Here is a 27,805-nt window from a genome sequence, read left to right as displayed (position 1 = left end):
TCTCTCCCCCCCCCCAGGCCGGGCCCGCCTCTCCCTTCCAGCGCCGGCCTGTGGGGGGGGGGGGGAAGCAGGGCGGCTTCTCCCGCTCGCTCGCTCGGCCTTTCCCCTCAGCTTTTCCCTCCGGGGGGGGCTTGTTTCCCCCCCCCCCCAGAGGGCTTTTTGCACCCTTTGCCCGCCTTTTCGGACCTTCTCCCTCCCCCCGGGGGGGCCCTCCCAGTCCGTCCACACACACACCCCGCGAGGCTTCCCCCCCCCCGGGCCCCTCCGGCCTCGCCTCTCCCGCTTGCCACCTCCAGGGGATTTTCTCTTTCCGTCCCCCCCACCTCACTCCATCAGGGGCCCGGACCCTCCTCATCCTTCCCGGCCTCCCCTGGAGGGGCTCGGCAACCCTCCCGGCAGCTGAGAGGAGGAGGAAGGAGGGCGGCGTGGCGTGGCGTGGCGGGGAGAGGGCCCTCCCTGGCGGAGGGACGGCGGAGGGCGAGCCGGCCGGGGGAGGAGGCGCCACCTGTCCCTCCACCTGCCCGGCCCGGCCCGGCCTTCCCTTCCTGCTCCCGCCCGGGTCCCCGGGAAAGCCCATGGCGCTCGCCGGCCTCTACACGCAGGTGAGCCCGCCTGGAAGGGTGTGTGTGTCTGTAGGGGGGGGGAAAGGACTCTCCCTCCCCTCCCTCAGGCCCACCCCCACCCACCCCCCAGGACTCTGGAAGGAGGGCTGGCGGGGGAGGGAGGGAGAAGGAGAAGAAGGAGAGGGGGGGCCCTTCGTGGCCGGCTGCCTTTGCCCCCCCAGGGGGAGCCCCGAGAGACGGGAGGCCTTTGGAGGGAACCGGAGGGAGGGGGGAAACCCTGCCCCCCCTTCTCGTCCCCCCCCCCCGCCGGGCAGGGCGGCTTTCTTTGAGGCTGCGGGAGGGAGGGGGGCTTTTTCGCAGCCGTGGTGGGTCTGAAGGGAGAGGAGGAGGAGGAGGAGGGTGATGATGGGGGTAACGAGGATGATTCGGGGCTTCTCCTCCCGGGGGCAGCGGGAGGGCGGGGGCCCCTCCCCCAAAGTAAACCGGCCGTGTTTGCTTGTCAGGTAGACTGCGCTGATCCGCAGGTGGTGGCGCCTTCCGTTTACCTTTGGAGGCGCCCGCGACCGATCCGGCCTCCGCCCAGAAGAAGGACGTCTCTCTCCCCCCCCCTCCGCGGACACCCCCCCCCCCTCACCGCCGCCGCCGGGCCCCTGCAGCTGCCCTCCCCCCCACCGCCCCCCATTGGGGACCCCATAAAGGAAGCCCCCCCCCGCAGAAAGAAAGACGGCCCCCCTCCCCTCCAGGAGGCCGTGGCCTCCTCTTGGACCTCCAGAAAGGGGGCAGAGCGGAGAAGCCCCTTTGCCTACGCAGGCCCCGTCCACAAAGAATCCTCCCCCCCCAATAAAGACTAAAAAGAATATTAATGATAAGCCCCCCAGCAGCAGCCGCCGCGGGGTGGGCAAACACCAGCCCTCCTGCCGGGGAGGGCCAGTCCTCCTGTGGCCTCTCAAGGCATCTGGAGGGCTGAGCTGAGTCCGGGGGGGGGGGGCTTCCCTTGCTCTTTTGCTCTTGAAAGTAGGCGCGCGGTGGGTGCCACTGATTTGCAACGACTGTGTTCAGCCCGAACTTCACGCTTCTATTTTCATCCCTGGTGCAAACCCACCCATAGAGGCCACCCTGCTTCCAGGATCCGCAGAAACCAGTTCCTTCGGGTTTTCTCCTCTAGGAAGGAGGGATGCTTTGGGTTTAGGGTTCCCAGTATTGCAAACGGTAGCAGCTGCACTCACAGGTTTAAAACTAAAAATGAGCTTGGGTAACAATCCTGGAAGTAACACAGGTTATTTATTAGACAAATTTACTTCACAGTAAGTAAGCTGTAAACAATTTATTATCAAGATGAAAGTGATATTTAGTTAATAAATGTAACACAATTGGTGTTACAACGAAACCATGTAGGCTTGATTGGCAACAAATGTAAAGGAAACAGGAATTAAACAGTTTCCAGAGAGGCCGATGAGTTTGTTTTGCCTCCTTGCCACATGTCCGGTGTTAGATTTTCTCTTGGAACTCGCTGCAACAAGGTTATTATGACTACCAGCTGTAATGTACGTCTGTCATGGCTGATGTTTTTGCTCTGCTTCTGCAGTACAACCGGGTCTGGATCCCCGATAGCAAAGAGGTTTGGCAGTCTGCAGAAATCACATCAAACTATCAGCCTGGAGACGGCGTCCTCCGCCTGCAGCTGGAAGATGGCACGGTGAGGGGGGAGGACTGGCGTTCCTGTGATTCCTGCTAGAGACTTTCAAATACGCTGGACCTGCTGAGAACAAGCCCCGTTTTTCTTCTTGGGAGGGACCAGACCAAAGGAACGAAAGTGGCCCCTCCTGTCATTTGACCCCCAAGCTCTGGGGCGTATTTGGCCCCTTCTGTCCTACGCGTGAATCGCCAGCCATGCCAGGCCAGAGCGGGCACCGATCTTTGGCTTGGCATCTCATGCGAAGGCACCCATAATTACAACCATGTCGCCAAGTTTTGTTGCAAGCAGGCAGAGATGGTCTAGATGAACCAGCCACCCTGAAACGGGGAAGGAGGCTTGTCAACGTGCATGCGTGCGCAAAGGGCATGTGTGGCCTGGCCTGTCATATGGAGTGGGTCATGTGGCCATTAATGTAAACCATGGAGGGCATTTCTAGGGGGGGGGTTGGAGTGGAGTGGGGGGTGGGATGTTCTGAGCGCTGTGTCCTCTAGAGAAGGAACATCCCTGTACTTGGCCAGAACTGGCTGAATCTGAAGGGAGGCCCGCTTTGCTGCGGCCCCTCGGCCCAAAAGGGAGAGTCTCCGTGCCTACATTGGGGTAGGCAGGCTTCGCCATGGCTTGAACGCTGCCTTGAGAAACCTTGGGCTGCCTCCGCCTCTGTCTTTGAAACCCACCAGGGTTCAAGGCTGTCCCTGGGTGTGACTTTTCTGCTTCCTCTGCCCACAGCCACTGGCCTACCCCGTGGAGCCTGGCGCCTTGCCTCCTTTACGCAACCCGGACATCCTCGTGGGCGAAAATGACCTCACGGCACTCAGTTACCTTCATGAACCGGCCGTCCTGCATAATCTCAAAGTTCGCTTTGTGGAGTCCAAGCTGATTTACACCTACAGCGGTAAACCAAAGCCCGCCCTTTGCCTTCTACCTTGGGAAGCCGCCTGGAGGCGGCTCTTGCTCCCATCTTGTGTCTTTCTCTGTTGTTTTGTCATTTTGCTGCAGGAATAATTCTGGTGGCGATGAATCCCTATAAACAGCTGCCTATCTACGGCGATGCCATCATCCACGCCTACAGCGGTCAGAACATGGGAGACATGGATCCGCATATCTTTGCTGTGGCAGAAGAAGCTTACAAACAGATGGCAAGGTAGAGCCGGGTAGGGCCTTCTGGGGCTGCCCTTGCCAGGAACCGAGGGCATGGGGCCCTCTGGGGCTCCCCTGCAGGGTGCTGACACCTCCCAGGCAGGGTCACATCACAAGGACAGCATGTCTGTATTTCATAAGAATTTTTAAATTGCCCCCCCCATGAATCTGGAGTCACACATGGGTTTCTCCTTGCTGTAGGAATGATAGGAACCAGTCTGTCATTGTCAGTGGGGAATCAGGAGCTGGGAAGACCGTTTCTGCTCGCTACGCCATGAGATACTTTGCCACTGTCAGCCGGTCGACCAGCAACACCCAAGTGGAGGATAAAGTGTTGGCATCGAATCCCATCATGGAGGTAGCTGGGGGAGGCTATGGGGGGGAGGAGGAGAGAGAGCAGGCAGCTCGTTTGCTCAACCATCTCGTTCTGACCTGTTGAGTACCCCCTGCACTGCCAGAATGGTAACCCTTGGCGTTTTGAATTGGAAGGCTGTTCTTACAGGTTCCAAGACTGTTTTAAATCTGTTTCATTTTGTTTGACTGCAAATGTTGAGCGTAAATTCTGCAAGGGTGTTGTGGAAATTGCCAGCATTTTTCTCATGTTGCCAATAACTACTCCCACCCAAAAAAACAAAAAAAGGCTCTTGGCACCTGTAGGATTAACAGATTCAGGCAATTTTCACTGGTGCCACAGTGTTATGCACAGCATGCATAACAAAAGCAGGGAATTTTCCCCTCTGGTTTTGTTATGCATGCTGAATCGGACCAATGGGGCCACTCCTGTCTGAAAATCTCCTTTGAAAATGTTGTGTCTCTGCATCGTTCTTTGTGGAAAGGAACATACATGTGGTCAATTAAAAATGATTCCCCATGTTATAGGCCATTGGTAATGCTAAAACCACACGGAATGACAACAGCAGTCGATTTGGAAAATATATGGAAATCAGTTTTGACAAACGGCACCAGATCATTGGTGCAAATATGAGAACGTACCTGCTTGAGAAATCCAGAGTTGTCTCTCAGGTTAGTAAAATTCAGTAATGGAAATACCGGTTGCCTTTACAGTACTTACTTCCAGCAGGTCATCTTCCACACATTTATCCTGCAGTACAGGAAAAGCTCCTTTGCATTTTGGATTCCAAATAAAAGGTTAGAGGGAGAGAATGGGGCCACATTTTTTAAAAAAATAGCATTTCCTCTGCCAGACCCAGTTAATAATTCAAAGAGTCGTCGTCCTCCTTCTTGTCAGCTCTTGTTGTTATTTAAGACAAGCAATTCTTAGTTCAGCAGTTCTGTCAATGCAGACCGAATCTGGCACCCCTAGCAGGGAGAGGAGGGACACTGAGAGCCCTTCCTGGCAGGGAGGCTGTTGAGCGGCCCCGCTTGGCATTCAGCCAGAAGTGCTCTGTTGCATTTTAGAAGTTGTGGGCGGTCCTCCGGGTGCCAGGTCTCCAGTCAGTCAGCCAGTCAGTCACAAGAGGAGTTGGTGGGTCTTCCCGACCCCAAGACTTAGCGACAAGTGACTTGCCTTGGTATCGCTATAAGAATGCAGGTGAGATGAATCACAGGGGAGCCTCCTTGTTCAGGAAGAAGGCAAGCATCCTTAAGGCTAGGCTTATGGGTTTGCTTCTATATTTTTATTGCTTCTGGATTTATCATTTCCCCCCCTTTTTGTTGACAGTCAGAAAATGAAAGAAATTACCATATATTTTATCAGTTGTGCGCATCAGCTCTGAGACCAGAATTTAAGCACCTTAAGCTGGGTATGTTTCCAAAGACTGATTTTCTTTTTTCCATTGCTTTGCTTTCATTCTTTGATACACACTCCACAATACTGTATATGTTTCAAAAGCAGAATTTGAAATGTTATCTTCAAAGAAGAAATCTGTTATATTTATATATCTTTGCTTTACAAGGGTCCCAAAAGTAATCAATTGCTATTGTAAGTTTTAGAACTAGCTGTTTACCAGCATGTCTTTCAAGAATGGCTGAAGCAGGTCCTTTCCATTGCAATTTTTTAAAAACCTGAACACAACAAGCTGCTGGTCTTGTTGCCACCTCAGTGCCCACAAAAACAGTCTGAGGCGGCAGCAGGAATGGTCACCTGAACAGGGTGGGATTCCTCCTCCACTGTTTAGGGTGGTTGCACCCTCAGAAATATGGAAATAACTAAAGCTATGCTGCAGAAGAAGTGGAGTTCACTATCCCTAGTTAAGTTATAGTCATAATATAATGTAGTTACAGCTTTGTACTGGAGGAAGCAACTCATTACAATTAGCTAGTTATTTGTCACTGGTTATTTCCCAGTTCTGTTCAAAAGCTTTTACCTAGAAAATAACATGTCTGTTAATCTTTAAAAAGCTTTGATAGGATTCTTGTGTTCCTGCAAAGTTTGGCCCATGGTGGCCTTCCAGAAGATTCTCAGCTATCCACTCTTAACTTGTGAACTTATTTGGCTTTTCATCTGCAGCAGGAGCTGAGAAGTTTAATTATACAAACATGGGTGGAAACCCAGTGATTGAAGGCGTGGATGACAAAGCCAACATGATGGAGACTCAAAACACGTTCACCCTCCTTGGTAAGTGATGCTTGCCTTCAGCAAATGAGCTGGGTCCTTGGGGAGGCAAAATCTGCAGGGATCCTAATGTCCACAGGAAAATGGCTGCTACCCAGAATGCAGCCCTCCTTTGCCAGCTGTGTGGACGGTCCTTTCGCTCTCGGTGGCCTGGTGGCTTCTGCTGCTTCCATTCCAGGCAGGAAGCTCCCAGCCCTGTCAGGCTGCAGCCCGCAGCCCGCTTGTCTCAGAGCCAGCCCCATGAACTTCGGGGGACTCTTGTCTGAATCGAGGCGTGCAAGAGGGCAGAGCTAGGAGCAGAAGGACTTGCTGTTCCAATCTTATTGTGGAAAGGGGAGAATTGGAGTGAGCGAGGGGTGATTCTCACATCTTCCTCCCCCCCCCCAGGTCTTAAGGAAGATTTCCAGATGGATGTTTTCAAAATACTGGCAGCTGTTCTTCATTTAGGCAACGTGCACATATCTTCTGCGGGTGATGAAAAATCCTCCATTAGTGTAAGAATTAATAACAGACTTTGTTCTTTTATGGTAGCTGGGTGCAAGTTCTTGTCAGATTTTCCCACCAGCTTGCTTACGTTGTTACTTTTTGAAGTCAAATAAATTGCATTTATTTGTCAAATGCAGCAGAGATGTGGTCTGCCGCCTTGTCCATGTGCCTCCTTGAAGGAGGGAGTCTGCTTGGGCAAAGGAATGAATCCAAGGCCATGCTCAGAGCAAGGTCAGGACTTTACCCACCCCTTGCCACCATTCTGGTTGATGTAAAAATGCTCCATTGAGGGAGGGCAGTTCCAGCCCTCCGAGAGCACCTTTGTGGAGTTCTGCAGTGGGGAGTGGAGGTTACCCCCTCACTTAAACCAGACTCCACCTGTTGTGAGACTCTGGCCCAGCTTCCACCGGTGGCATCAACAGCAGGAGGCCTTTCCGGTGGACACCTCAAGCTCCATTCTGCTTGGACAGAGGCTGAAGACTGAATCCAAGAGTTTTAACATCCATTGTTCTTGGGATACCTTTTTATGTAATGCATGCTTACCCTATTTGGGTTGTTTTTTCATGTTATTAAAAATTCCCCCCCTCTTAATGCACCACCCAGTGATTCCCCCCCTTTTTTTAATTCCTTGTGTTTCAAAGGTGGATGATAAACACCTTCACATATTTTGTGAACTGCTGGAGTTAGAAAGTGTCAAAATGGAGCGATGGTTGTGCCACCGAAAAATCACCACTTCTTCTGAGACTGTCATAAAGCCCATGACCAAAGTCCAGGCTCTCAATGCCCGAGATGCTCTGGCGAAGAAGATCTACTCTCACCTTTTTGATTTCATTGTGGAACGGATTAACAAGGCACTGCTGTTCTCAGGAAGACAGCACACCTTCATTGGGGTTCTGGATATCTACGGGTAAGGCCAGCCTGCCTGCTTAAGACAAAACGCATGAATGTGCCATTATCTGGATGGGGGCTAAAACAAGACTTCACCAAAACACACAGCCTGGGACATTGAATACTGTATGTTTCTGCTCAACCTGTGTGCCGCTGAAGAAATGCCTTTAAGCCACAGAAACGTCTACCGAATGAGATGCAAAATGTATCCCGGCAACCCGGTTCATTTACAAGTGGCAATGGCTACAAAGTGGTCTCAGAGCTTTGCTGGGTATCCGCAGCAGATCGGCTCCTGCTCTTGTAATCCATAGAAGGATTCTCCTTCCCCAGACTCTTACATTTGAGGAGGTGGCCTTGATCCACGAAAGGTCACATTAAAATAGAGCACTTAGTCTTTAAGGTGGCACCACATTTTTGTCTCTTTTATTATTATTTTTACTTTCCTTTTGTTTTTGTCTGATACACCAGCAGAGACTAACAGGACTTCCTAATCTAAAACGTCTTCCACAAGGTTCACAACATTAGGCAAACTCTTTAAACAATTTTTCTGTTTACTTGCACAGAGGCTGAGCATCCTCCTTTACCTGTGTGTATAGCCAGATTTTATTTGCAAAAAAGGACAAACAGCAGAACTCTCCCCACCCATGTTCTTGCATGTGGGCAGGATGTGACACCAGGATAATTCTAAATGGGCCCCAGAGAGGCTCATGGGTGGATCAGGCAGACCTCCAGCAGTAATCCTGAACAACCTAGGATATATTTTGCACGCCAATTAATCCAATAGACTCCAGTACAAGAATATTGCTGGCTTGGGCTTTTACGTTCAACAGCCAGCTTTCCTCCCAGAGGTTTTGCTGTGTTTCATTCCCCCTCCCCCACAAAAATATAGAATTTAGTAATGACATGGATAAAATGAAATGCAAGCTAATAATTAAATTTCCAACAATGTGTTGCAGGTTTGAAACTTTCGATATGAATAGCTTTGAACAGTTTTGTATCAATTATGCCAATGAAAAGCTACAGCAGCAGTTTAATCTGGTAAGAAAGTTTTATAGACATTATTACATTTGATTAGAATCTGTCTTGTTATTCTTTACAAAATCATCTTTTAAATTGATTCGTCTTCTTCCCCCCCCCCCTGTTCTGTTGCATGAGGTGGCCAAGCTTTTAATTGTTTTCTGGTGTAAATAGGTTTCCCCCTCTGTACCGGGACGAGTCTAGAGAGACTAGGCTTCATCCAAAATGTGTCTACCCAATATCCGTAATGGTCTCTCTTCCCAGGGCCCTTGGCTAATCCCAGAGGCAATCCTTTCTTTTTTTTTTTTTTTTTAGAGTAGGCCTATTGAGATCAGTGGGAGCCAGGTTAGTCATGGGCGGCAGAAGGGTCTGATGTTATGAGGGAGGCCCAATCTTAGACGTCCCTTGTGAGGGAGCGGCTTTGGCAGTGATGGTGTTGGACTGTGTCGTCCTCAGCACGTCTTTAAACTTGAGCAAGAAGAATACATGAAAGAAAATATCCCGTGGACCCTGATTGACTTCTATGACAACCAGCCTGTCATTGATCTCATTGAAGCCAAAATGGGCATCTTGGAGCTGCTGGACGAGGAGTGTCTGGTGAGTCCCCAGGTTCCTTCGGGTCCCTCCCTTCCTTCGTCCTTCTGTTGGAATCTCTTGCCTTTGTCTGGGAAGGTCAGAGAGGGCTGACCCGTTTCCTTCCAGTCTACGTATCGCTGAAAAGCAGCAGAAGAGGCTTTTGGTGCCTCAAGCCGGCTTAGCTTTCCTGGACTTTGCAAAAGCTTACGCCAGATAGTAATGGCAGGTCAGTGTGAAGGAGGCCGTCCGAGAACTCAGTCTGTGCCTGAAGCACCCTTGGCTGAGACTGAGAAGCCGAGGCGGAAGGAGGACCCAGCGCCATCCTGCTGCTGGCCCTTGGGCCGCTGACGGCGGTGCTGGTGCTGCCTCCTGACCTTCTGCAGTGGGGAGAGGATGGGGGGAGGAGGGTGGGCTCTGCCACCACCACCACCACCACCTCTGAGAAGCTCCTGTTGCCAGACAGAAACAAAGGGGTCTCCGGGATCCTGCTGCTCAAGGAGCAGCCTCAGAGCTGGGAGAAGGTGCCCCAAAATTGTTTCTCAGCTTGGTCAAGTTAAACGTTTCATTGCTTCACCTTTTTTTAAAAAATCACAGCTACCTCAAGGAACGGATGAGAACTGGCTTCTAAAGTTATACAACCATTTTGTAAACAAGAACCCACTCTTTGAGAAGCCAAGGATGTCCAATTCCTCTTTTGTAATCCAGCACTTTGCTGATAAGGTAAGGTGTTCATTTGGGGCAAAGCAACTCTTTCTTTGATCTAGATATAATAATAGTATATTTTTTCCACTGTCCCAGTGAGGATGTGTCCCTAATTCAATAACAGACATTCAAGAGAGGAAAGGTATAAGTCTCAGTGAGCTCCTCGTTTACAAAAGGAAACATAACTGACAGGATGGATAACAAAGCAGAAATGAAGTGGCCCCGGCCGTGTCTTTCTGTACAGCCTGTTCAGGTCCGACATTCTGAGCGTCCTTTGATGCGGAAGGAGCCCTCTCTTGTTTTGGGGATCACACAACACACTGGCCTGAAAGTGCCTCCTGCTCACACCCAGCATCTCGGGCCAGTGGCTTAAGCCGCTTCCTACGGCTTATCTTTCTGCCGTGAAGCTATGGGAGGATATTGCCTTAAACACAATCCACTCGTTTAGCTTAGAAATGGGATTAAATGTATTTTCTTTTTGTTTATCATGTTGCTTAGAAATTGTTGATTCCCTTTCTCTTGCTCAGGTAGAGTACAAAAGTGAAGGATTTTTGGAAAAAAACAGAGACACAGTTTATGATGTACTGATTGAAATCCTGAAAAACAGCAAGGTCTGTAAACATCATAATTTTGTTACTTGATACTTGTGACGAATGCTGCATTTGCTGTTTCAGAGTTTTCATGAAAAAAATACAAAGGGTGCTCTTTCCTGTTCTTTTTGTCCTTGAAAGAGGGAGATGGTCAGTCTAGTTCCAAACTCTTTTTAGGGCTGACTGTCATCGTTCTGTTTTTCCACCTTTAAATTATGACCCGCAAAAGGCTATGTCTGTAATAGCCCTTGCTCAGGTCTTCTTGCCAACATGAGGCTATGGCTTCCTTTATTGAGTCACTTATTTTACTGTTACTTCTTTTTTAGTTTCAACTGTGTGCCAACTTCTTCCAAGAAAGTCCAGCACCGATTTCACCATTCAGCTCTTCAATCAAAGTGAAGTCTGCAAAGATAGTGATTAAACCACCTAATAAACAGTTCCGCACAACGGTTGGCAACAAGGTATGCTTTTCCCAGATGAGGAACCTTTTGTTTGCTTGTTTGCTACAGTAAGAAATGAAGAGCCACTTGAGACACCGAGATGACCGGTCCTTCCATGCTCCACATGTTTTCCTCCACTGCAGCCCTCTGGGCCAAAGGGATGCCAAGAACCCGTCAGCCTCTCATCTGAGGCTGTCCAGGATGCTTCGTGGCTGAGAAGCCATTGGAATGGAGCCCGTCTCACTTCTTGCATTGCACTCAAGGCGGGAGATGGGCATGGTGCACCTTCGATTCCAGATCCTCTCCATGGATGGGCTAGAAGAGCTGGGGTGGAAGAGGGGTGAAAAGGAGGGGGGGTCTGGAATAGAGCAGTCAGTGAGGCAGGAGACCATCCCTCTGCCTTGCTCACCTCCATTGATAGCCCTGGACCTCGTTTGTCAATTGTCCGTGAAAAGCCCCATCTAGACTGTGTGCAGGTCTCTCACCCTGTGGTGCCTCCCTGTTTTCCAGTTTCGCAGTTCCTTGTATTTATTAATGGAGACGCTTAATGCAACCACCCCGCACTACGTTCGCTGCATAAAGCCAAATGATCAGAAGTTAGCATTTGAGTAAGTATGTGTGTGTGTGTTTGGCTGGAATACCACGTTGCTTCTCAAGAGTTTAAGTCCTTGAAAGAGGGAGACTGAGGGCAGATGGGCACCCAATCACCTCTACATTGGGCAAAAGGTACATTAACTTATTTATTTACATTTTTATCCCATCCAACTAGTAGAAAAGCTGCTACTCTGGGTGGCAAACACAACCAAACATAACAAGAATAGAAAGCAATAAAAAAAAACTGGTAGGAAAAAGACAGAATCTCAGGACCATGATAGATGAAAACTGATGGGGTTTAGTTGCTTTTAAAGTAATGCAGATCAGAAATGCCCTTCCAGTAGATAATCAACAAAAAAAGGGCAGCTTATTCTTTGTAGAAGCACCGAGCGGAGTTTTTAAAAGCATTTAGCACAGAGTCACCCGCTATTTGCCCATTGTTAAATCCACACACTGTGCTGTGTTGGTCATACGTACAGTCATAGAACCCAATGGTTAATAAACCTGGCAGAAAATAACTATCTTATGCTCCTTTTAAAAGGTTTGATTCCAGAAGGGTGGTTCAGCAGCTGAGAGCATGTGGCGTCTTAGAAACAATTCGGATCAGCTCTCAGAGTTACCCCTCTAGGTAAGTAGCAGCCCCTGTGGGGTCTTATGAGTTTTTCTGTGTGGATAAGTAACTGGCCCGAACTTTCTTTTGTAGGTGGACTTACATTGAATTTTACAGCCGCTACAGCATCCTCATGTCCCAGCAGGAACTCTCGCTGGCCGATAAGAAGCTAATTTCCAAGACCCTCTTGCAGCGACTGATCCAGGTCGGAGGTTTTGTAACCATCAGCCTTTGGACGTGATCAGTCCTCACATGCGTTTCTGCCTTTGTATTATTCCTTTATGTGTGCTAGAATTAAAACCCTCTCTCTGCTGTGTTCTCCCCTCCCCCTCCCCGCGCACCAAACATAGGACCAGAGTCAATATCAGTTTGGAAGGACAAAAATCTTCTTCCGAGCAGGACAGGTGGCGTACCTGGAAAAACTGCGGTCAGATAAGCTGAGGCAGGCATGCATCATGATTCAGAAGAACATGCGTGGCTGGCTGCAGCGGAAGAAATTCCTCCGCCTCCGGCAGGCGGCCATAACAATCCAGCAGTACGTCCGAGGGCAGAGGGCTGTACGGTAAGTGCACGGAACCTGCCTCGTTGGTTGCAGGGGAATCGGGAAGGATAGAAGGATGGGGGGGCCACACCTGCAGAGTCACGTCCTCCTGTAAATATGGGAGGAGGCTCAGCCATCCAGACCTCGGATCTGTTTCCGGTTAAGTATTTTTTAGTATCTCTGTGAATAAGGCCCTGTGTAATGGCGTCTAGTGGATGTGTTCCTGAGCATTCAAATGTTTTGGTCCTTGGAGGGGAGTCCACCAGAGGAGGGTCTCCAGGCAGAAAAGGGCCAGGAAGGCATCCAGCCGGCAGCCCTGGAGAGCGGTGGCTGCTGCCGGCCAGAGCGGAGAGCCATCAAGAGTGAGCCAGAAGGAGCAGGGCTCTGACTTGGGAAAAGGCAGCTTCCTTGGTTCCCAGTGTTGAGGGACAATGGGATTTGTAATCCCAACCCGTTTTGCCCCTCTGGGTCTGGTTTCACCCCCTGGCCCTCCCGATGGCTTTCCTCCTTTCTGAGGGACTGAAGTTATTGCACCTCCTGGGTGTTCTGTGTAGTCGGACCTGGGGGGGCTTATGTTTTTTGCTGTGTGTGTGATGTGATCCCAAGGAAAAATGCAGGTGGCAAAATGGGGGGGGGGAAGGCACACCCGCTGAGGCCCCTTTCCTCTTTAGACAAGCCATCACAGCCACCGCTCTGAAGGAAGCCTGGGCGGCCATCGTCCTGCAGAAGTACTGCCGAGGATACCTGGTGCGTCGGCTCTGCCAGCTCATTCGCGTCGCTGCCGTGACCATCCAGGCTTTCACCCGAGGATTCCTGGCGAGGAAGAGATACCGGAAGGTAAAGGCGGTGAGCATGTTTTCTCCCGGACAGACCACACACGCCCCATCGGTGGGTGAGCTTTCTCTCCAGGGAGGGTCGTGGCGGCTGTGTTGGCCAGGACTGCTCCCTCCCTCAGGGGGGGGTCTCCTAGAGCAGGCGGCCTGCTCAGGGTGTCCATCCTGAATTCTCCCCGTCGTAAAACCTGGCCTGAACCATTGCCTCCACCACCCCTTTGCCCAGACTCTGCCGAGAGCAGCTTCTGCCCACCAAGAAGCCCCCAGTTCAGACAATCCGTGAGCCAGATGGGACAGGGGGTCGTGGGAGATCCCTGGTCCTCTGCCAGGTTAGCGCCACCCCCCCATCTTCCTCACGGTGCCTGGTGAAGGGGCACCCAGTGCGCCCCTGAGCAGTGGATGACGGAGGATGTCCCTACACCTATCCTGTAGGGTGCCCAGCCATGCCCAGTCTGCTCAGCAGCAGGGCAGGAGCAAGCCAGGGAAGGTTGCCTGGGGGTGGGTAGGTAGGTAGGTAGGTAGGTGGGGACCTGGGGGCGGGGCGGGGGGGAGCCTTCTCGGCCACCTCGCCCTTGGCGCTCTCTCCACCGTCTCCCTGTCATGGCTGACTTGCAACATCAACAACGCTTTACCTGGCTGGGAGGCTATGACGGTGCCTCAGATACTACTGGGGGCCAAGCTCTGAGAGTGTGGCTTTTTTTCAAGCCCATGGGGTGAGGTCAGGCGCCAATCAAGGTTCAGGGAGTGTAATCCATGGCAAGGACTAAATAAAATAAAAAATCTGCCCCAGAGGCCTGTTCCGTGGCTGATGAAGGCAGAAGCTCTTAACATGAGTGGATGTAGAGCGGGGTGACGGCCAGGTGACCAGGCACGTTCTTGTTTTCTTTCCAAGATGGTCGAAGAACAGAAGGCGTTAGTGCTCCAGAAATACGCCCGGGCGTGGCTGGCTCGACGTAGATTCCAGAACATTCGCCGCTTTGTGCTGAACATCCAGCTCTCTTACCGGGTGCAGCGGCTGCAGAAAAAACTGGAAGATCAGGTAGCTGAGAAGGATCCGTTTGTGCTTTGTGCTCAGTTCCTCCGCATTTAATTCCAAGGAGAAGTTTCCATGCTTAAAAGATGTGCTGGCCCATCGGGAAAGAGTCATTTCTGTGGGCTCCCTTCTTTTCCATAGGGTGCTCCTCTCTTGTACCCTGACGAACCTCAGTAGCTCTCACAACCCTTTCCTTAGATCCTTCTTGGCCTGTCCTGCCTCCAGGTGTTGCTGAGGTTTGGTGGCAAGAAGGGAACAGGGCGCCCTGCCTGCGGGGTATCTCCTGGGCAGAGCTTCACTGTGGAGAGGGAAGCTCCCCGGGTGGCCTTGGTGGATCTGAGAGCGACTCAATAGGACAGAGGCTACAGAGTTTTGAAAAGCCAGGTTTCCCTTGCTTGGCTATGCTTGCCATTCCTTTTGAAAGAGACGCATTCCTGTGTGATGAGCAGAGTGAGAGAGCTGCTTGTTGTCTGCTCTGAGAAACTTTCTTTATTGGTTTTAGAATAAGGAGAATAATGCTCTGTTGGAAAGGCTGACTACTCTGGCCTCAAGTCACTCCAGTGACGTAGAAACCATCCAGAGGCTTCAGGTGGACTTTGAAAAATTAGCTGCAGAGAAAAAAACAGCGGAAGAAAAAGAGAAGAAGCGCAAGGATGACTTTGAACAGGTGAGTCCCTTTGTGGTGTTTGCAGCCAAACACGGAAGGGCCGCCTGCGAAGGAGGGTAAGACCAGGCCTGAACGAAAGCCTCCCGGTGCTTTTATAGATCCACTGTGGGTTGTGACCGACTTCTGTCTTGCCGTTTCCTGTTTTGTTTTTTTCAGAGGGTCTCAAAACTTGAACATGACAATTTAGAACTACAGGAAGAGAAGCAGCAACTGGAAAAGACTCTTCAGGAGAAAACAGAGGAAATGCAAGGTGCAGAGATCCAAATGAATCGCCCGTGTGTGTTTTAGAAATGAGGGGGGTGCTGATGTCGTCTTGAGAACAAGCAGAAAAGAAGCCCTGAAATGCCACCAGTGGAGAAGAGGTCCTGCAGGAAGGCCTGGAGGCCTTGTTATGCTTAAATGAAGGGCGGTCTCTGTCCTTTGGACCTTCCTTTCCAGTACTTTGATTTGCAGTGCTTTTTATGGCAGACGCACGGGGCTAAAGCACAAGGTCAGAGAAATGCATTTCCTTTGCTCTTGCAGCATTTTCTTCACAGTCCAACAATGTCCTCTTCTTTGTAATGCACAACTCCGGTGAGATGTTCCAGAGATAATTCAGATAAGACATATGTTTCTCTTTTTTTCTTTTTCACAATTATACCTTTTTCACCATTTAAGGGAACACTCCTTCTAGAAACAGAATTCTTTGATAGCAGGCCTTTGTCCTTTGATGTATTGGTAGCTCCGGGTTAACTCTGAAGTGTGGAGTAAGATGTGGAGAGTGTGTTAGAGGACATAGAACAAAGTTCCCTGTGCCCACAAAAATGCACTTATGATGGCCTGCAATGATTTGCTGTATTAGCAGACCTTCACAGTCTTGGTCTGTCACTATCCATTAAGATGTTATCCTGTGCAAATCTGTTAAAATGAGTGGGAACTGCACAAAGTCATTGCCTGGTGAATTGGATCCCATTACTTTTTAGCACTTTATGCCAGTAACGTAGCCAGAGGCAGACCTTTGTGCTTTAACATCTTACTTTCCATTGGTGGTGGCTACACAGGGTGACCATCACTGAGACCCTGTTTCTAAAGTACACAAGGGTTTGACACTTCAGAATTGATGTGACATCTCTCCTAGCTGTTGTGGATGATTGCGGATGGACAATTGCACACAGCAATCCACAACAGCCAAGACAGATTTTAACTGAATGCCTTGAGATTTGCTTATCCACCTGCACCTCATATGTGTGGTTGTTTTTAATTATTTTATTTGGCAAAGTTTATTAAATAAGACATCTTCTTTTTGCAGGTAAAATGGATGACCTAACAAAACAGCTGTTTGCTGATGTTCAAAAAGAAGAAAGGCAACGAATGTAAGACATTGAAACTGAGATGTTACTCATAAATGGTGTTTTCCCCTTGTCTAGTTTGATTCTCTTGCTCTGCATAATATGGAACCAAAATATGATTATGTGGAGATACTAAGTGAAAATAGACTAGAAAATCGGAGAGTGGACCTTGCCAAATTAAAAGGAGGTCCAAACCACAGAAATAAAATTGCTCTTAAATCTCTGTGAAATCAACATAAAAATTTTGGAAAACGTTATCTTTCTGTCCCTAGGAATAGGTGATGGGTGTTCGAGTCAGGGTTTTCCAACTCATGCACTTATTTGCCTGTATGAAAAGTGAATGACGGCTGGAAAATGCTGTGTACACTTCTGGATCTCCAGGGGGAGCCACAGCGCTGCTCCTTTTGGGCCCCGTAGTCAAGTGGCCGGGGTGGCCGGTAGAAGGAGGAGGATGCTCGGATGCTTGTGGGTTGATACGGTAGATGTGTAGATACTGGTTACGTGCCTATCGTTTGCTTTTTCCTTTTTTGATGGAACCACTTGCTGTTAGAGAGAAAAGAACAATGAATTTGTAATTTGTATGTGAATCTTTGTAGAATACTTGAGAAAAACTTTCACAACCAGAAGCAAAATTATGAAAATCAGATTGAGTTGCTGAAAGAAGAAATAAAATCCCTCAAAAATGAGAACCATCAGCTCCGAAACCGGGTCCAGGAAGAACAGCAAATTCAAGAGGACTTCAGAATGGAAGCTCAAGAACTGGCCAGCCAGGTGAAGGTAAGGGCAACGATGGAAACCGAGGGGACGAGACCTTCACAGACACACACACATTTCCCTTGGGGTTCCTCACAGCCTGAAAGAAACAGGAAATCCCCAGGCCACACAGAGCTAAGGGTGAGTGATTGTGGGAGAAGGCGGGTGGACCGTCTGAGGGGGCAAAGATTCCTTGACCCCATTTCGATTTCTACACTGTCCCGTCCCAGTCAAATCAATGTCTGTTGTTCTACCTCCAGCTTGAGAGCAGAGCCGTGGGGTTGGTTACTGATGGGCAAGGCAGCTCTTGCGTGACCCTCACGGAGCCAGTCACTCAGTCTGCTTTGGTTGGGACTAGCGGGAGAGTCCTGACTCATCCGCTCTGGGCCTTGTATCTGGTTGAGGTCGAGTGGGGCTGAATGTGGAGGCCCCGCTTGCCTGTCACGGCACATTTAATTCACCTTCCAGGAGGTGCTTTGGAAGATTGGTGGGAGGGGGGATGCGGAGAGACAGACCGTGGATTCTGCAGCTGGAATCTTTTGCCTTCATTGGAAAGGGTACAAAGGTGACCTTCATACGGATTTTCCTTTTGATGTCAAATACATTTAAAGCCAAGTCAATCATCCTGACTCCAAATCCACACAACTTTAACTCCAGCCTTAACCATCTTTCTGTTCCTATCACTGACTTGAACTCTCTGCGTTGTGTCCCCCTTTTGTAAATGTTTAGAAAATTCCTGAATTGCAAAAAGAAATTGAACTCCTTCAGATGCAAAAGATGGATGTGGAGAAGCAACTGCAGGGCCAGAAGCGGGAAATGAGAGGTAAGGTGGCCACTCCTCCCATTCAGAGGGTTAAAATACATGTGTGTGTGTGTGTCTGTGTGTGTGTCTGTGTGTGTGTCTGTGTCTGTGTGTCTGTGTGTGTGTGTCACGGACGTGGGGGGAGCCTACCTTATTGCTGCATTCTTCCTCCAATTATTCAACTCTTTGCACATGCAATACTGGACAGGGATGTTGAGCAGAGGTCTGGTGTGTGCCCAGTAAAATCTTGCACAGAAATTCAATGAGATGGAGAAAACATCTCCTTTAGCCAGGGTGGTCTGTTCCCTGCTCAAGATTAGCAGGAAAAAGATGAACTATCCTTGCTAGAAATATGTGCAGAAAGTGGGATGTCTTGATTCATTTATCCGCTCCGTTGGACCAGGCAGGCAGAGGATTCCCAGTTAGACAGACAATAAATCCAATCCACCAACTCAGTGGGACTTCCAAAGTCAACACTTTTTGTGAGTTGCATGGATTCAGTGAGTCTGCTGATAACCGAATCTAAGCCAGTGTCAGACATCATAACATGTCTGGCTTCTTTTAAGGCCTGGTTTTAAAACCTAGTTTTAGTTTCCTGGTGGCAAGGGCTCCCTCTGTTTCCTGCCACGCTTTCAGAGCGGGAAGACCAGGCTGCCTTCTATGTTCTCTGTAGCCTGTTTGATGCGATGGCTTCATGCCATGAAGCTGGAGCGAGGGGTTGCCAGCATGGCTGCAGAGGTCAGGCCTGATCCTGCATCACCAACAGCCCTCCGTTTGAGCTGAATGTGTGAGATGAACGGAAGGGTTGCAGAGAAAAGGGTGTGCTCATGTTGCTTTTCTGAACTTACAGACAGGTTGTCGGACATCACGAGGCAGCTTCAAGAAAGCTATGACTTTACAGACATACGAAGCAGGTACAGATGCACCCGGCTGCTTTTTGAAATGGTCACCTTTTGTTTTGCCAGTCCCATGTAAGCCTGAGGTTCCTCCCTCACCCTTGTCTCCCCCTGTTTTCCTTGCCCCAGGTTGTCCCCTGAAGACTTGCAGCATCTAAATGAGGACGGGGAGCTCTGGTTTGCCTACGAAGGCCTGAAAAAAGCCACAAGGTGAGCCTCATACTGTAATGTTTGAAGGTAGTTTGATTCTCAGCACCCATGGGATAGTGAAGGTACAGTTATGATCCGTGGGTCCTCTGCAGCAAAAAGCCATTGCAGACCAAACACCGCCATGTACAGTGGAGGAAATGCCCTCTGAAGCGATGGCCATGAAATCGGCCTGCCTTGCTTGCTTAAGCCAGCAAACAGTCCCATCCTGTGGGTGTTGTGGAGCCACAGAACACAATTCCCTTTGCCCCTGCTTAACTTCAGGCATGGAACAAGGACAGATCGGGTGGATCCGTGCCTCTGCTCCCACAAGACCCCAGAGCTCTGCCTGGAGCAGCACGGCTTGGGAGTTTAAGTGGACAAAGGTTTTGAGCCTCTGCTCTATTCTGCAAGACAAGAGCCAAGAGCTGCTCTCAGTGTAGTAGTTGTATTATTAGGCCCTACTGCCTGTTTTGGCCACGGTTGGCCTAGCACCCTCTAGATGCTGTTGGACTACAGTGCCCATTGTCCCTGACTATTGGTGGGGGGGTGTTTTACTCCCTATTTAAGGGAGGGAACAATCTTCCATAAAATCTTATGAGGATGAATATGCTTGTGTGGGAACGTTTTTTTTTACACTGAATTAGGGTTAAATCATTATTGGTCTTTGAAGGCTGGTCTATTGCCTGGTGGACCCGATCCTCCTGATCTCACTGTTCTATGCATTTCTGTCCCTTTGGCAGAGTACTGGAAAGCCATTTCCAGGCCCAGAAAGAGAACTACGAAAGGGAGATTGATGGTCTCAATTCCAAAGTGGAGCATCTCAGCCAAGAAATAAGCCACCTGCAGAAGCTCTTCCGGGAGGAGAACGATGTGAACGAGAGCATCCGACTCCAGGTTGCGAGACTGACTTCTGAAAACGTGGTGAGAACTAAGTGTGGTAGGAAGTAGTATCCCACTGCATTACAGGGTCGCGGACGCACCACCTCTTGAGCATCTTCCGGCCTCCGGCAGGCTCCCTCCGACATGTGTCACCCTCTGGCCTGTGGTGGGATCCCTTCACCCAGCTGGCTGCAGGATTGGCTGGGTCACAGGGACTCTGCTGGAGCAAGGCGGAGACTTACATGTTCTCTCTTCCGCTCCAAGCAGTAGACTTTTGCCGTAAGACCAAGGAAGGTCTTCCAGAAGCAGTTTGCTTCTGAGCAGAAACAGGTGGTCTGTGAAGCAAAACACTTGCTGTTAAATAATCCGGTTTGTTGAGATTTCTCCTCTGAGATCGAGAGAGAATCAATCATTGCACACACACAAATGGTTCCTTTGTAAAAACTGAAATACTTCACGTTCTTAGGATGAACTGCTGAATGATGTCAGTATTTAAATATTTCCCCCTTTCTATGAAGATGATCCCTGATCTTAAGCAACAGATCTCTGAGCTTCAGAAGCAGAAGACAGATCTTGAAAGACACCTTCAAGATGAAGCTGCAAAGCATAAAGGTAATTTGCTCTGTAGGAACCTGGTTCTGTCAATATAATGTCTATTTTCACACTTTTTTTTAACTTGGGAAATTTTTTGGCAGTTAATACAAAGCAGAGCAAGTGTGATGGGCCCTTGTGTTATGTATACAGACTGTCCCTGTTGTTTTTGAATAAAACGATCTCACAGGACACAGCTGGGAAAAACTGTGCCTGAGACCTTGGGGAGAGAAGATGCTGCCACACTCCCTCAGGGGTCAGAATCTTCTACTAGAAAGCCTGATGCCTGGGGAAGCAAACTCCACAGCCCCAAATGTCTTTGTTTTTAAAAGGATCAGCTTTCACCCTCTTCCAGATGTTGTCTCACCACCACAGGAGATGGATGGACATCACCCCGTCAGACAGACGGACACCACTTTCCACCTCTGTATCTCCAGCACAGGAGAAAGAAGTTCCTCTCCGTGGATTAAAGGGATGAGATCTCAGTCTTAGGCTAACTTAGTTAAACTCTGTTTCTTCTTATTATAGAAAAGGTGGAAGAAATAGCCATTCTGTTACGTCACCAGGAGCAAAAGGAAGGGAAAGAAAGAAGGTAAGCAGGAGGAGGCCATTTTCCTGGGGTTTTTTTTAAGTAAAAAAAAAATGTGGGCCATGATTTAAACCCATGTTCACCTCCCAGGGAAAAGAAGAGTTCATAAGTGATTGTATTTGGCAGTTCATGAAAAAATGCCCCCCTTTTTTTTTCCTGAAGGAGAGAGCAGGGCTACGAGGTGTCTCGCTCTTGCAGAGCTGCTTGACGTGCCTCAGCAGCAATCAGCTGCATGGCGGGGAAGCACGGCTGGCCTGTTTCTTCAGCCCAAGTTGCTTTTAAAGAGACAAGGGATGGCCAGGCTGGTTTATCCTCTGACCAGCTGCCAATGCCAGTCTCTGAAGAAAGCCAGCAAAAAAGGATCCAAGCGTGCCAAGTGAATGAAAAATAGTGTTTATAGACCACTTCATTGCCGGCGTTTGCTTTACATACAGGGGTGGGTGGGGAATCTTTTTCTTTTCTTTTCTTTTCTTGCTTTTCAGAGTATTGCAAGCTCCAAATGAAATATACACAAAGGAAAAAGAAAAGCTGTTGGACAGAATTGAAGAATTTCAGGAGTCAGATAATCACACGGGGAAGCAACCAGACCGAGAGAATGAAGCCAAGAGCAAAATGTGGCAGGACATGGTGCATCTCGCCATGGAAAATACGGTGAGGAAGGAAGCGATGCCATGGGCTTCGGAGGGAGAGTCACGCCGTTTGTGTTTTCTATTGCTTGCACTGTGGCCCACAAACCAGGAGGAGGGTTCAGTGCACCTACAACGACACTATAGACAGAGTAACAAAGAACAAGGAATGTACAAAAGAAGTTGAGGCACACAGTAATACGTATGTAGAAATATAGATCCAGAATTCACAGTTGATGCTTAAAAATTATCTTGGCTTCTAACATTGCAGCAGGACTTGTTTTTCCAGTTCTTACCGTAGGTTGCTTGTTATTGGCCCCCCAGTGAACCCAAAGCTTATCCTGTGTATTGAGGCCCATTTGGGTGTCCTTTTAGAGGAAACCCACCTTCTGTCACTGACAGAGAATGAGGTTTCTGATCAACTCTCTTGCCTGCTGCAGGACCTGGAGGAAGAGCTGGATAAGAAGGACAGATTGATAAAGAAACTCCAGGATCAGATCAAGACCCTTAGAAAGTCTGTAGAAACAGGTGAGAACTTTATTTAATAGATGCTTTGATACCATTTAAATGTGTCTTGCAAACAACAAAACACTATTTTGAAAACAACAAAATTGAGGCCATCATAATCATGGGGAGGGGGTTTATCATCATGAGGCAGGTTCATCCTGCTCTGCTGTGTTCATCTGTTAAGAGGCCTGTGAAGGAAGAGGGCTGGATCAAGGCAGTTTGCTGCCTGAAGATAGACAGGGAATCGCCTCCCCCCCCCCCAGGTCTGGCCAGAATAGCTGTGGAATGCAATGGATCAGCCTTTATTCCCCAAACGTACCTGAGGACAATTGGCTAGCTGAGGGGTAGTGGTGCAGGTTACACAGCCTTGGTCACACCCTACCCAATGGTAGGGCTGGCCCTGAATTTCTCCACTGTCTTTAACCTGCAGCTAACCATGAGTAGAGTGAGACAGGTTCACACATTAACCACAGTCCCCTCTTCAACCCACCCTTTCAGTTCGTGATTTATAGAGACCAAAGACCAGGCGACCCTCCTGGTGGGAGGAATGTCTGTGCCAGGGGGCCTTGTCTCTCCCCTCCCACCAAGGAGAAAGACCCGTGGTTGGGGCAGGGACCATGTTTGTTAACATGAAATCATTGGTGCCTGTGTTAATTTTCCATGATAGACCCTTTGTTTGTGTCTTTATGAATGTTTAGCAGCCAACGGACTGTCTGTGTCACCCCTGCCCAAAGAGTACCTGGGGATGTTGCAGTACAGAAAGGAAGACGAAGCGAGAATCGCTCAAAATCTGATCCTTGGTATGCCTGTAACCCTTTTAACTTCTGCTCAGTAGAATCACAAGCAATGCCAAATACTTTAGGTCAAAGTTGCTGAATGTCTTACAATGGTGGTCAATACTAGTACTTTATTTTCCTTACTGTATTTCTTATCTGTTTTCTGTCTTCTTAAAAGGACTATATAGTGTTTCTAAGTGCTTGAGAAGACTGGTTTAAAAATGGTCTCCTATCTCTGTTTTCCCTCTAATTACTTCAAACTGTTCACCCCTAAAGCTAACGCACTGGAAAGACGGCAGGGTCCACTTTCCGCTTTTCCTTCTCAGATCTACCACGACTGTGAGTTCCTATCTTCAGGTTAAAACTGGTTTCCTGGCTCCTTCCCTCCTCATTCTGTCTACACTGCTCTTTCCTTGGCAGACCTTCACAAACTGCTTGTCCCTGAAAGGTCTTACTCCATGCTTCCCAGAAGGTGCCACATGGATGCCTTTTCTGTGTCCTCCTCTTTTCCCATGTCTGACTTTCTCTTGTGTTCATGACCTTCATAAAGCCACCCAAGCTCCTGCCTGTTCCTCTTTTCTAATTTATGTGAATGTTTTAATTTTATTTTTGCTTTTGCAAACATGCGTGATCCTTTGCTTCTTTCTAGCTCACTTCCTATTCACTTTCAGTCCAAAACTCTCATGAATAATATATTGTTTCAGACAATGATAATAATAATTAGTAATTTGCATCCTTCAATAAAGGAAGCATAGGCCTTGAATTTGAAAGGTCTGAGCGGGGCTATTAATGACAGGACTTAATTAATAGGATTGCCCAAACTCAGAAGCAACGGGAGGCATGTAACCACAACAGTTTCAGTACATCTTTTGCACAGTCAGCTCCTCCTATGCTAGATTTTTTCCCTTCATGAACCCTGAAAAGCTTTTAAACTCACTTTCGGACCAGCTACGTGCAAACAGGTATTCAGACAATTTTAGCAGCTGCAACAAGATGTCCCCCTTGATTGTATCTGTGGCCACACCTTCTCTGCATTTGAATGATGTGCTGTGGTGCTGGAAAGGTTTTTATCCGGGTTCCTTTTATTCACAATATCACCAAGGGAGGTGAGAGCATCTGCGCGCAAAACAAGCACATTGCTTGTGTTTATTTTCTTATCTCTGAACCCTAAGTACACATCTTTGATTGGAGAGGTTCAAAACAATCTGAGAAACATTTTGGAGGTGGGGGTGATGGGGAATTGACTATTTCCTTTCTTCTTAAAAAAAAAACCCTTATCGAATCATTTCGGCACTGATGGAATAATTCTTGCATTGATGTAGAGCTAAAGCCACGCGGGGTGGTGGTGAATATGATACCCGACCTCCCAGCGCACATCCTCTTCATGTGCATAAGATACGCCGATTATCTCAATGACGATGGTATGCTGAAGTCCTTTATGAACATGTCAATCAGTGCCATCAAACAAGTAATTAAGGTAGGCCTGTTTTGTGGCCCATCGCTGTGGCCCTGAGCATCTGCCGCCTTGTCTCAAAGGACCGAATGGGTGCATCGTGCTCTGATGGAGGTATGAACAATATAAATGGAACAAACACGGTTATCTCGTTATTTAGGAACATGCTGAAGACTTTGAGATGTTGGCATTCTGGTTATCCAACACCTGCCACTTTCTTAACTGTCTCAAACAGTATAGCGGGGAAGAGGTAAGAAGGATTTCAACCTCCTATATACATTAGTTGATCCTCGCGATGCATTTTATGCTATAAATCCAGCAAATATCACTCCGCTGAATGTACTCTCCCAGAAAAAAAAAATCTGAAATGGCATCCTTTTAATCCTTACCCTTCTGAATCGGTGGCCTTTAAGAATCCAGAAAGAGCAGAAGAGAGGATTGTGAGTGAGTAACTCAATATGAAGTTAGGTTGGAGTAATCCTAAACAACAAGGTAAAAAATATGGGTGGGGTAGGGGGAGCGAAATTGAGAAGTTGGTAACCATCAAACACCTGGTTTCCTCTGCTCGTGCTTTCATTTGGCTTCTTTGTGGCCTTGATTGCCACATGCTCACAATTCTATGACTGGCTTTCAGGAGTTCGTGAAGCACAACACCCCGGAGCAAAACAGGAACAACCTGAAGCACTTTGATCTGTCAGAATACAGGCAGGTCCTGAGCGATCTGGCCATTCGCATTTATCATCAGTTTATTATTGTCATGGAGAACAATCTTCAGCCCATGATAGGTAAGAAACAGACCAGGACAAATGAGCAGTTACATGCCTTGTCGGCGATTTGCCAAAAGATCTAGAAGAGAAATGGTACCTATTTTCAGGTTTCTTCCTGCAAGTCTAGCCGTGTGTGTCTGTTCACACGTACGTGTATGTGTGCCTATGTTCTTGTGTTGCCTTCCTGTGCACGCATCCTCACGAGCAAAGGCTCTTCCCTTCTACAGTGCCAGGCATGCTGGAGTACGAGAGCCTGCAGGGGATTTCTGGCTTGAAACCGACCGGCTTCCGCAAGCGATCTTCCAGCATAGACGACACTGACGCCTACACCATGACCTCCATCCTGCAGCAGCTCAGCTATTTTTACACCACCCTCTGCCAGAACGGCCTGGACGCAGAGCTGCTCAAGCAGGCCGTCCGGCAGCTTTTCTTCCTCATTGGGGCCGTCACCCTCAACAGCCTCTTTCTGCGCAAGGACATGTGCTCCTGCCGGAAAGGGATGCAGATACGGTAAGGGAACGTCTTGGCAAATCATAGCAATCATTGGGGTCTTTGGGTCACAGAAAGGAGCTTCTCCTGGCCTGGAGGAGATCTGCAGGCAGCAATGAGGCTTCCTTCTGCTTCTTCATCCCCCCTCCCTCCCTCCCCCCCCCCAAGGTGCAACATCAGCTACCTGGAGGAATGGCTGAAGGAGAAGAACTTGCAGAGCAGCTCCGCCAAGGAGACCCTGGAGCCACTTTCTCAGGCCGCGTGGCTCCTCCAGGTGAAGAAGGCCACCGAGGAGGATGCCAGGGTGATCTGTGAGCACTGCACATCCCTCTCCGTGGTCCAGGTAGGGACCTTCTCAGGAAAGCATCAGCAACCGTGGCCCTCCAGATCACAGTTGTGATGTTGTTTACTGACTTTTCTTTGCTTCCCTCTCAGGTTCGTTGTTCTGGCTACTTTTTAGAAAACCTCCCTCCATGTTTGTGATTGTATCGTTTTATACTGTTGCTTACTTTCCAATATGGTTTCTTGTCTTTCCTCAGTTGCCTTTTGTTGTGTCCTTCCTGCTTTCCTCTTCTTCCTTTTCCTTTTCGCAAGGCTGGGGGCTGAACCGAGTGCCAGCCTTGAGTTACAGTGGTGGGAGGACTGTGATTCTACCCTCTTTTTTGGAACTACAGATGACAAGCACTTGTTTGTTCAAATCTTCCCTACAGATTGTGAAAATCCTCAACTCCTACACGCCGATAGATGATTTTGAGAAAAGGGTGGCCCCATCATTTGTCCGTAAAGTGCAGGTACCTTTCCAAGAACCATTCCGCTTCACAAACTTTTGTGTGTGTTGGGAGGAGGAGGAGGAGGAGGAAGAGGAAGAGGAGGCAGAGATATATAAGCCCCTTTTCCCACAGAAGGGCCACGCTCCTCCTTAACCCTTCCACCTTCTCTGTCTTTATTCCCCTTCCAGGCTCTGCTGAGCAACAGAGAGAACTCTGCCCAGCTGATGCTCGATACAAAATACCTCTTCCAAGTGACATTCCCTTTCACCCCCTCCCCACATGCTCTGGAACTGATGGAAATCCCCAGCAGTTTCAAACTGGGCTTTCTCACTAGAATTTAAGGAAGAAAGTGCAGGTTGTCGACTCGCTCTGTCCTTGAAGGGCAAATGGATCTCTCTCCCGGGTTCTCCTTCCACAGCCAGGGCAAAATAAAGCTGCTCAGTGTGGAGAGCAGGAAATCAGGGCAGAAGCAATGGGGGGTGGGAGTCCCTGTTCTGTGCTGCACCCCAAAGCCCAATTTTAAGTCTTCCTTCCCCTGTTCCTAGATCAGACCTTCTGCCCTGACGGAGCCTGTTGAGTCCTGCAACTATGGCATTCCGTTCGGGGTGGATCTCTCGACTAGAAAGTATTTCCTGCAATGAAAGACAAAGAAGGCAGTTGTTGATGATATTTTAGTACTATATTTATAATGCTGCTTTGTAAATTTATATCCCTGTACCTGTATTTTTGAAAGAAAGAGTGTGTGTGGATTGTGGCACAGAGGCAGGTTGACACAGTACAGTCGGCACCAGGAGGCGTCGGAATCAGGCGTTGCAAAATAAATCCCGCTTGGTCACAATACGGTGCTCCAAAAAAAGAGAGCTTTCTTTCCGCCTTCTCCACCCGTCCCTTTTGCCGCTGAGGGTCTCCATCCTCTCACTTCTTCCCATCCCAAGAATAATCCAGGCAGGCTTTCCCTTCGGCTGGTGGTTCCCGACATCATCTCTGATGTTTTCAGTGTCAGCTTCTGGTGCTTCAGTCGGATTCCTTCTCTCCGTCCTTTCAAGTCCTCTTGCCCCACCTGGCTGGGGAATACGCCCAGCGACATTTCGGTCCTTATCCCCTCTGGCCTTCTTCTTTTTCGGTTACAAAATTCCTTCCCTCTGCTGTGGAATTCTTGAAGTTTAAACAGCAGCAGGAGCTGCTGTGGTATGTTCAAGATTTTAAAAAGTCAGCCGAGAGGACCTGCCGGCCCTCAAAGATCACTTGCAACCCACAATACCACTGGGGACTTATCACGGAAATGGGCAAAGCAACAATAGACCCAAATAAATGGCCCGGAAGGCCAACCAGCCACACGAAACTACCCCTAGAGACATTTTCTGATAGTCCAAAAATCGGAACACTTTTTTAAAAAGCATGGCCGTTTCCTAAACGTTAACGGATGAGGCAGAATAATGCCC

General features: G+C 48.8%; 1 protein-coding gene across 6 annotated transcripts; it reads left to right on the top strand.

Annotated features, from left to right (window-relative positions):
* The first annotated feature begins 432 nt into the window (after positions 1-432).
* Positions 433-27,201, top strand: MYO5C (myosin VC). 6 transcript variants are annotated; one of them, XM_078381027.1, is made up of 42 exons: positions 440-602; positions 2,149-2,259; positions 2,986-3,151; positions 3,256-3,400; positions 3,598-3,754; positions 4,276-4,419; positions 5,078-5,159; positions 5,867-5,974; positions 6,359-6,465; positions 7,099-7,364; positions 8,302-8,383; positions 8,819-8,959; positions 9,533-9,658; positions 10,168-10,251; positions 10,557-10,691; positions 11,181-11,278; positions 11,806-11,892; positions 11,968-12,079; positions 12,225-12,436; positions 13,087-13,252; positions 14,141-14,287; positions 14,784-14,948; positions 15,105-15,198; positions 15,471-15,521; positions 16,237-16,300; positions 16,873-17,053; positions 17,759-17,852; positions 18,682-18,745; positions 18,857-18,937; positions 19,657-19,837; positions 20,314-20,407; positions 20,915-20,978; positions 21,458-21,626; positions 22,042-22,129; positions 22,810-22,908; positions 24,207-24,361; positions 24,498-24,587; positions 24,972-25,122; positions 25,332-25,614; positions 25,762-25,936; positions 26,304-26,384; positions 26,552-27,201. In XM_078381027.1, the coding sequence occupies exons 1-42, from the start codon at positions 576-578 to the stop codon at positions 26,702-26,704; spliced, it is 5,280 nt and encodes a 1,759-aa protein (XP_078237153.1). In that variant the 5' UTR covers positions 440-575; the 3' UTR covers positions 26,705-27,201. The 6 variants fall into 6 exon arrangements, with proteins under 6 accessions (XP_078237155.1, XP_078237154.1, XP_078237153.1 ...); XM_078381026.1 differs by having other exon boundaries at positions 441-602; positions 22,807-22,908; XM_072981874.2 differs by lacking the exon at positions 15,471-15,521 and having other exon boundaries at positions 442-602.
* The last annotated feature ends 604 nt before the right edge of the window (positions 27,202-27,805 follow it).

The sequence above is a fragment of the Pogona vitticeps genome, chromosome 12 (assembly GCF_051106095.1).
Source record: "Pogona vitticeps strain Pit_001003342236 chromosome 12, PviZW2.1, whole genome shotgun sequence".
Lineage (NCBI taxonomy): Eukaryota > Metazoa > Chordata > Lepidosauria > Squamata > Agamidae > Pogona > Pogona vitticeps.
This window is presented reverse-complemented; position numbering and strand designations above follow the sequence as displayed.

Excerpts from the sequence above, each read along its gene's own strand:
- MYO5C (XM_078381026.1), top strand. The coding sequence starts at position 576 with ATGGCGCTCGCCGGCCTCTACACGCAG. Across the intron at positions 3,401-3,597 it reads GCTTACAAACAGATGGCAAG|GAATGATAGGAACCAGTCTG; the intron begins GTAGAGCCGGGT and ends TCCTTGCTGTAG. Across the intron at positions 5,975-6,358 it reads AAACACGTTCACCCTCCTTG|GTCTTAAGGAAGATTTCCAG; the intron begins GTAAGTGATGCT and ends CCCCCCCCCCAG.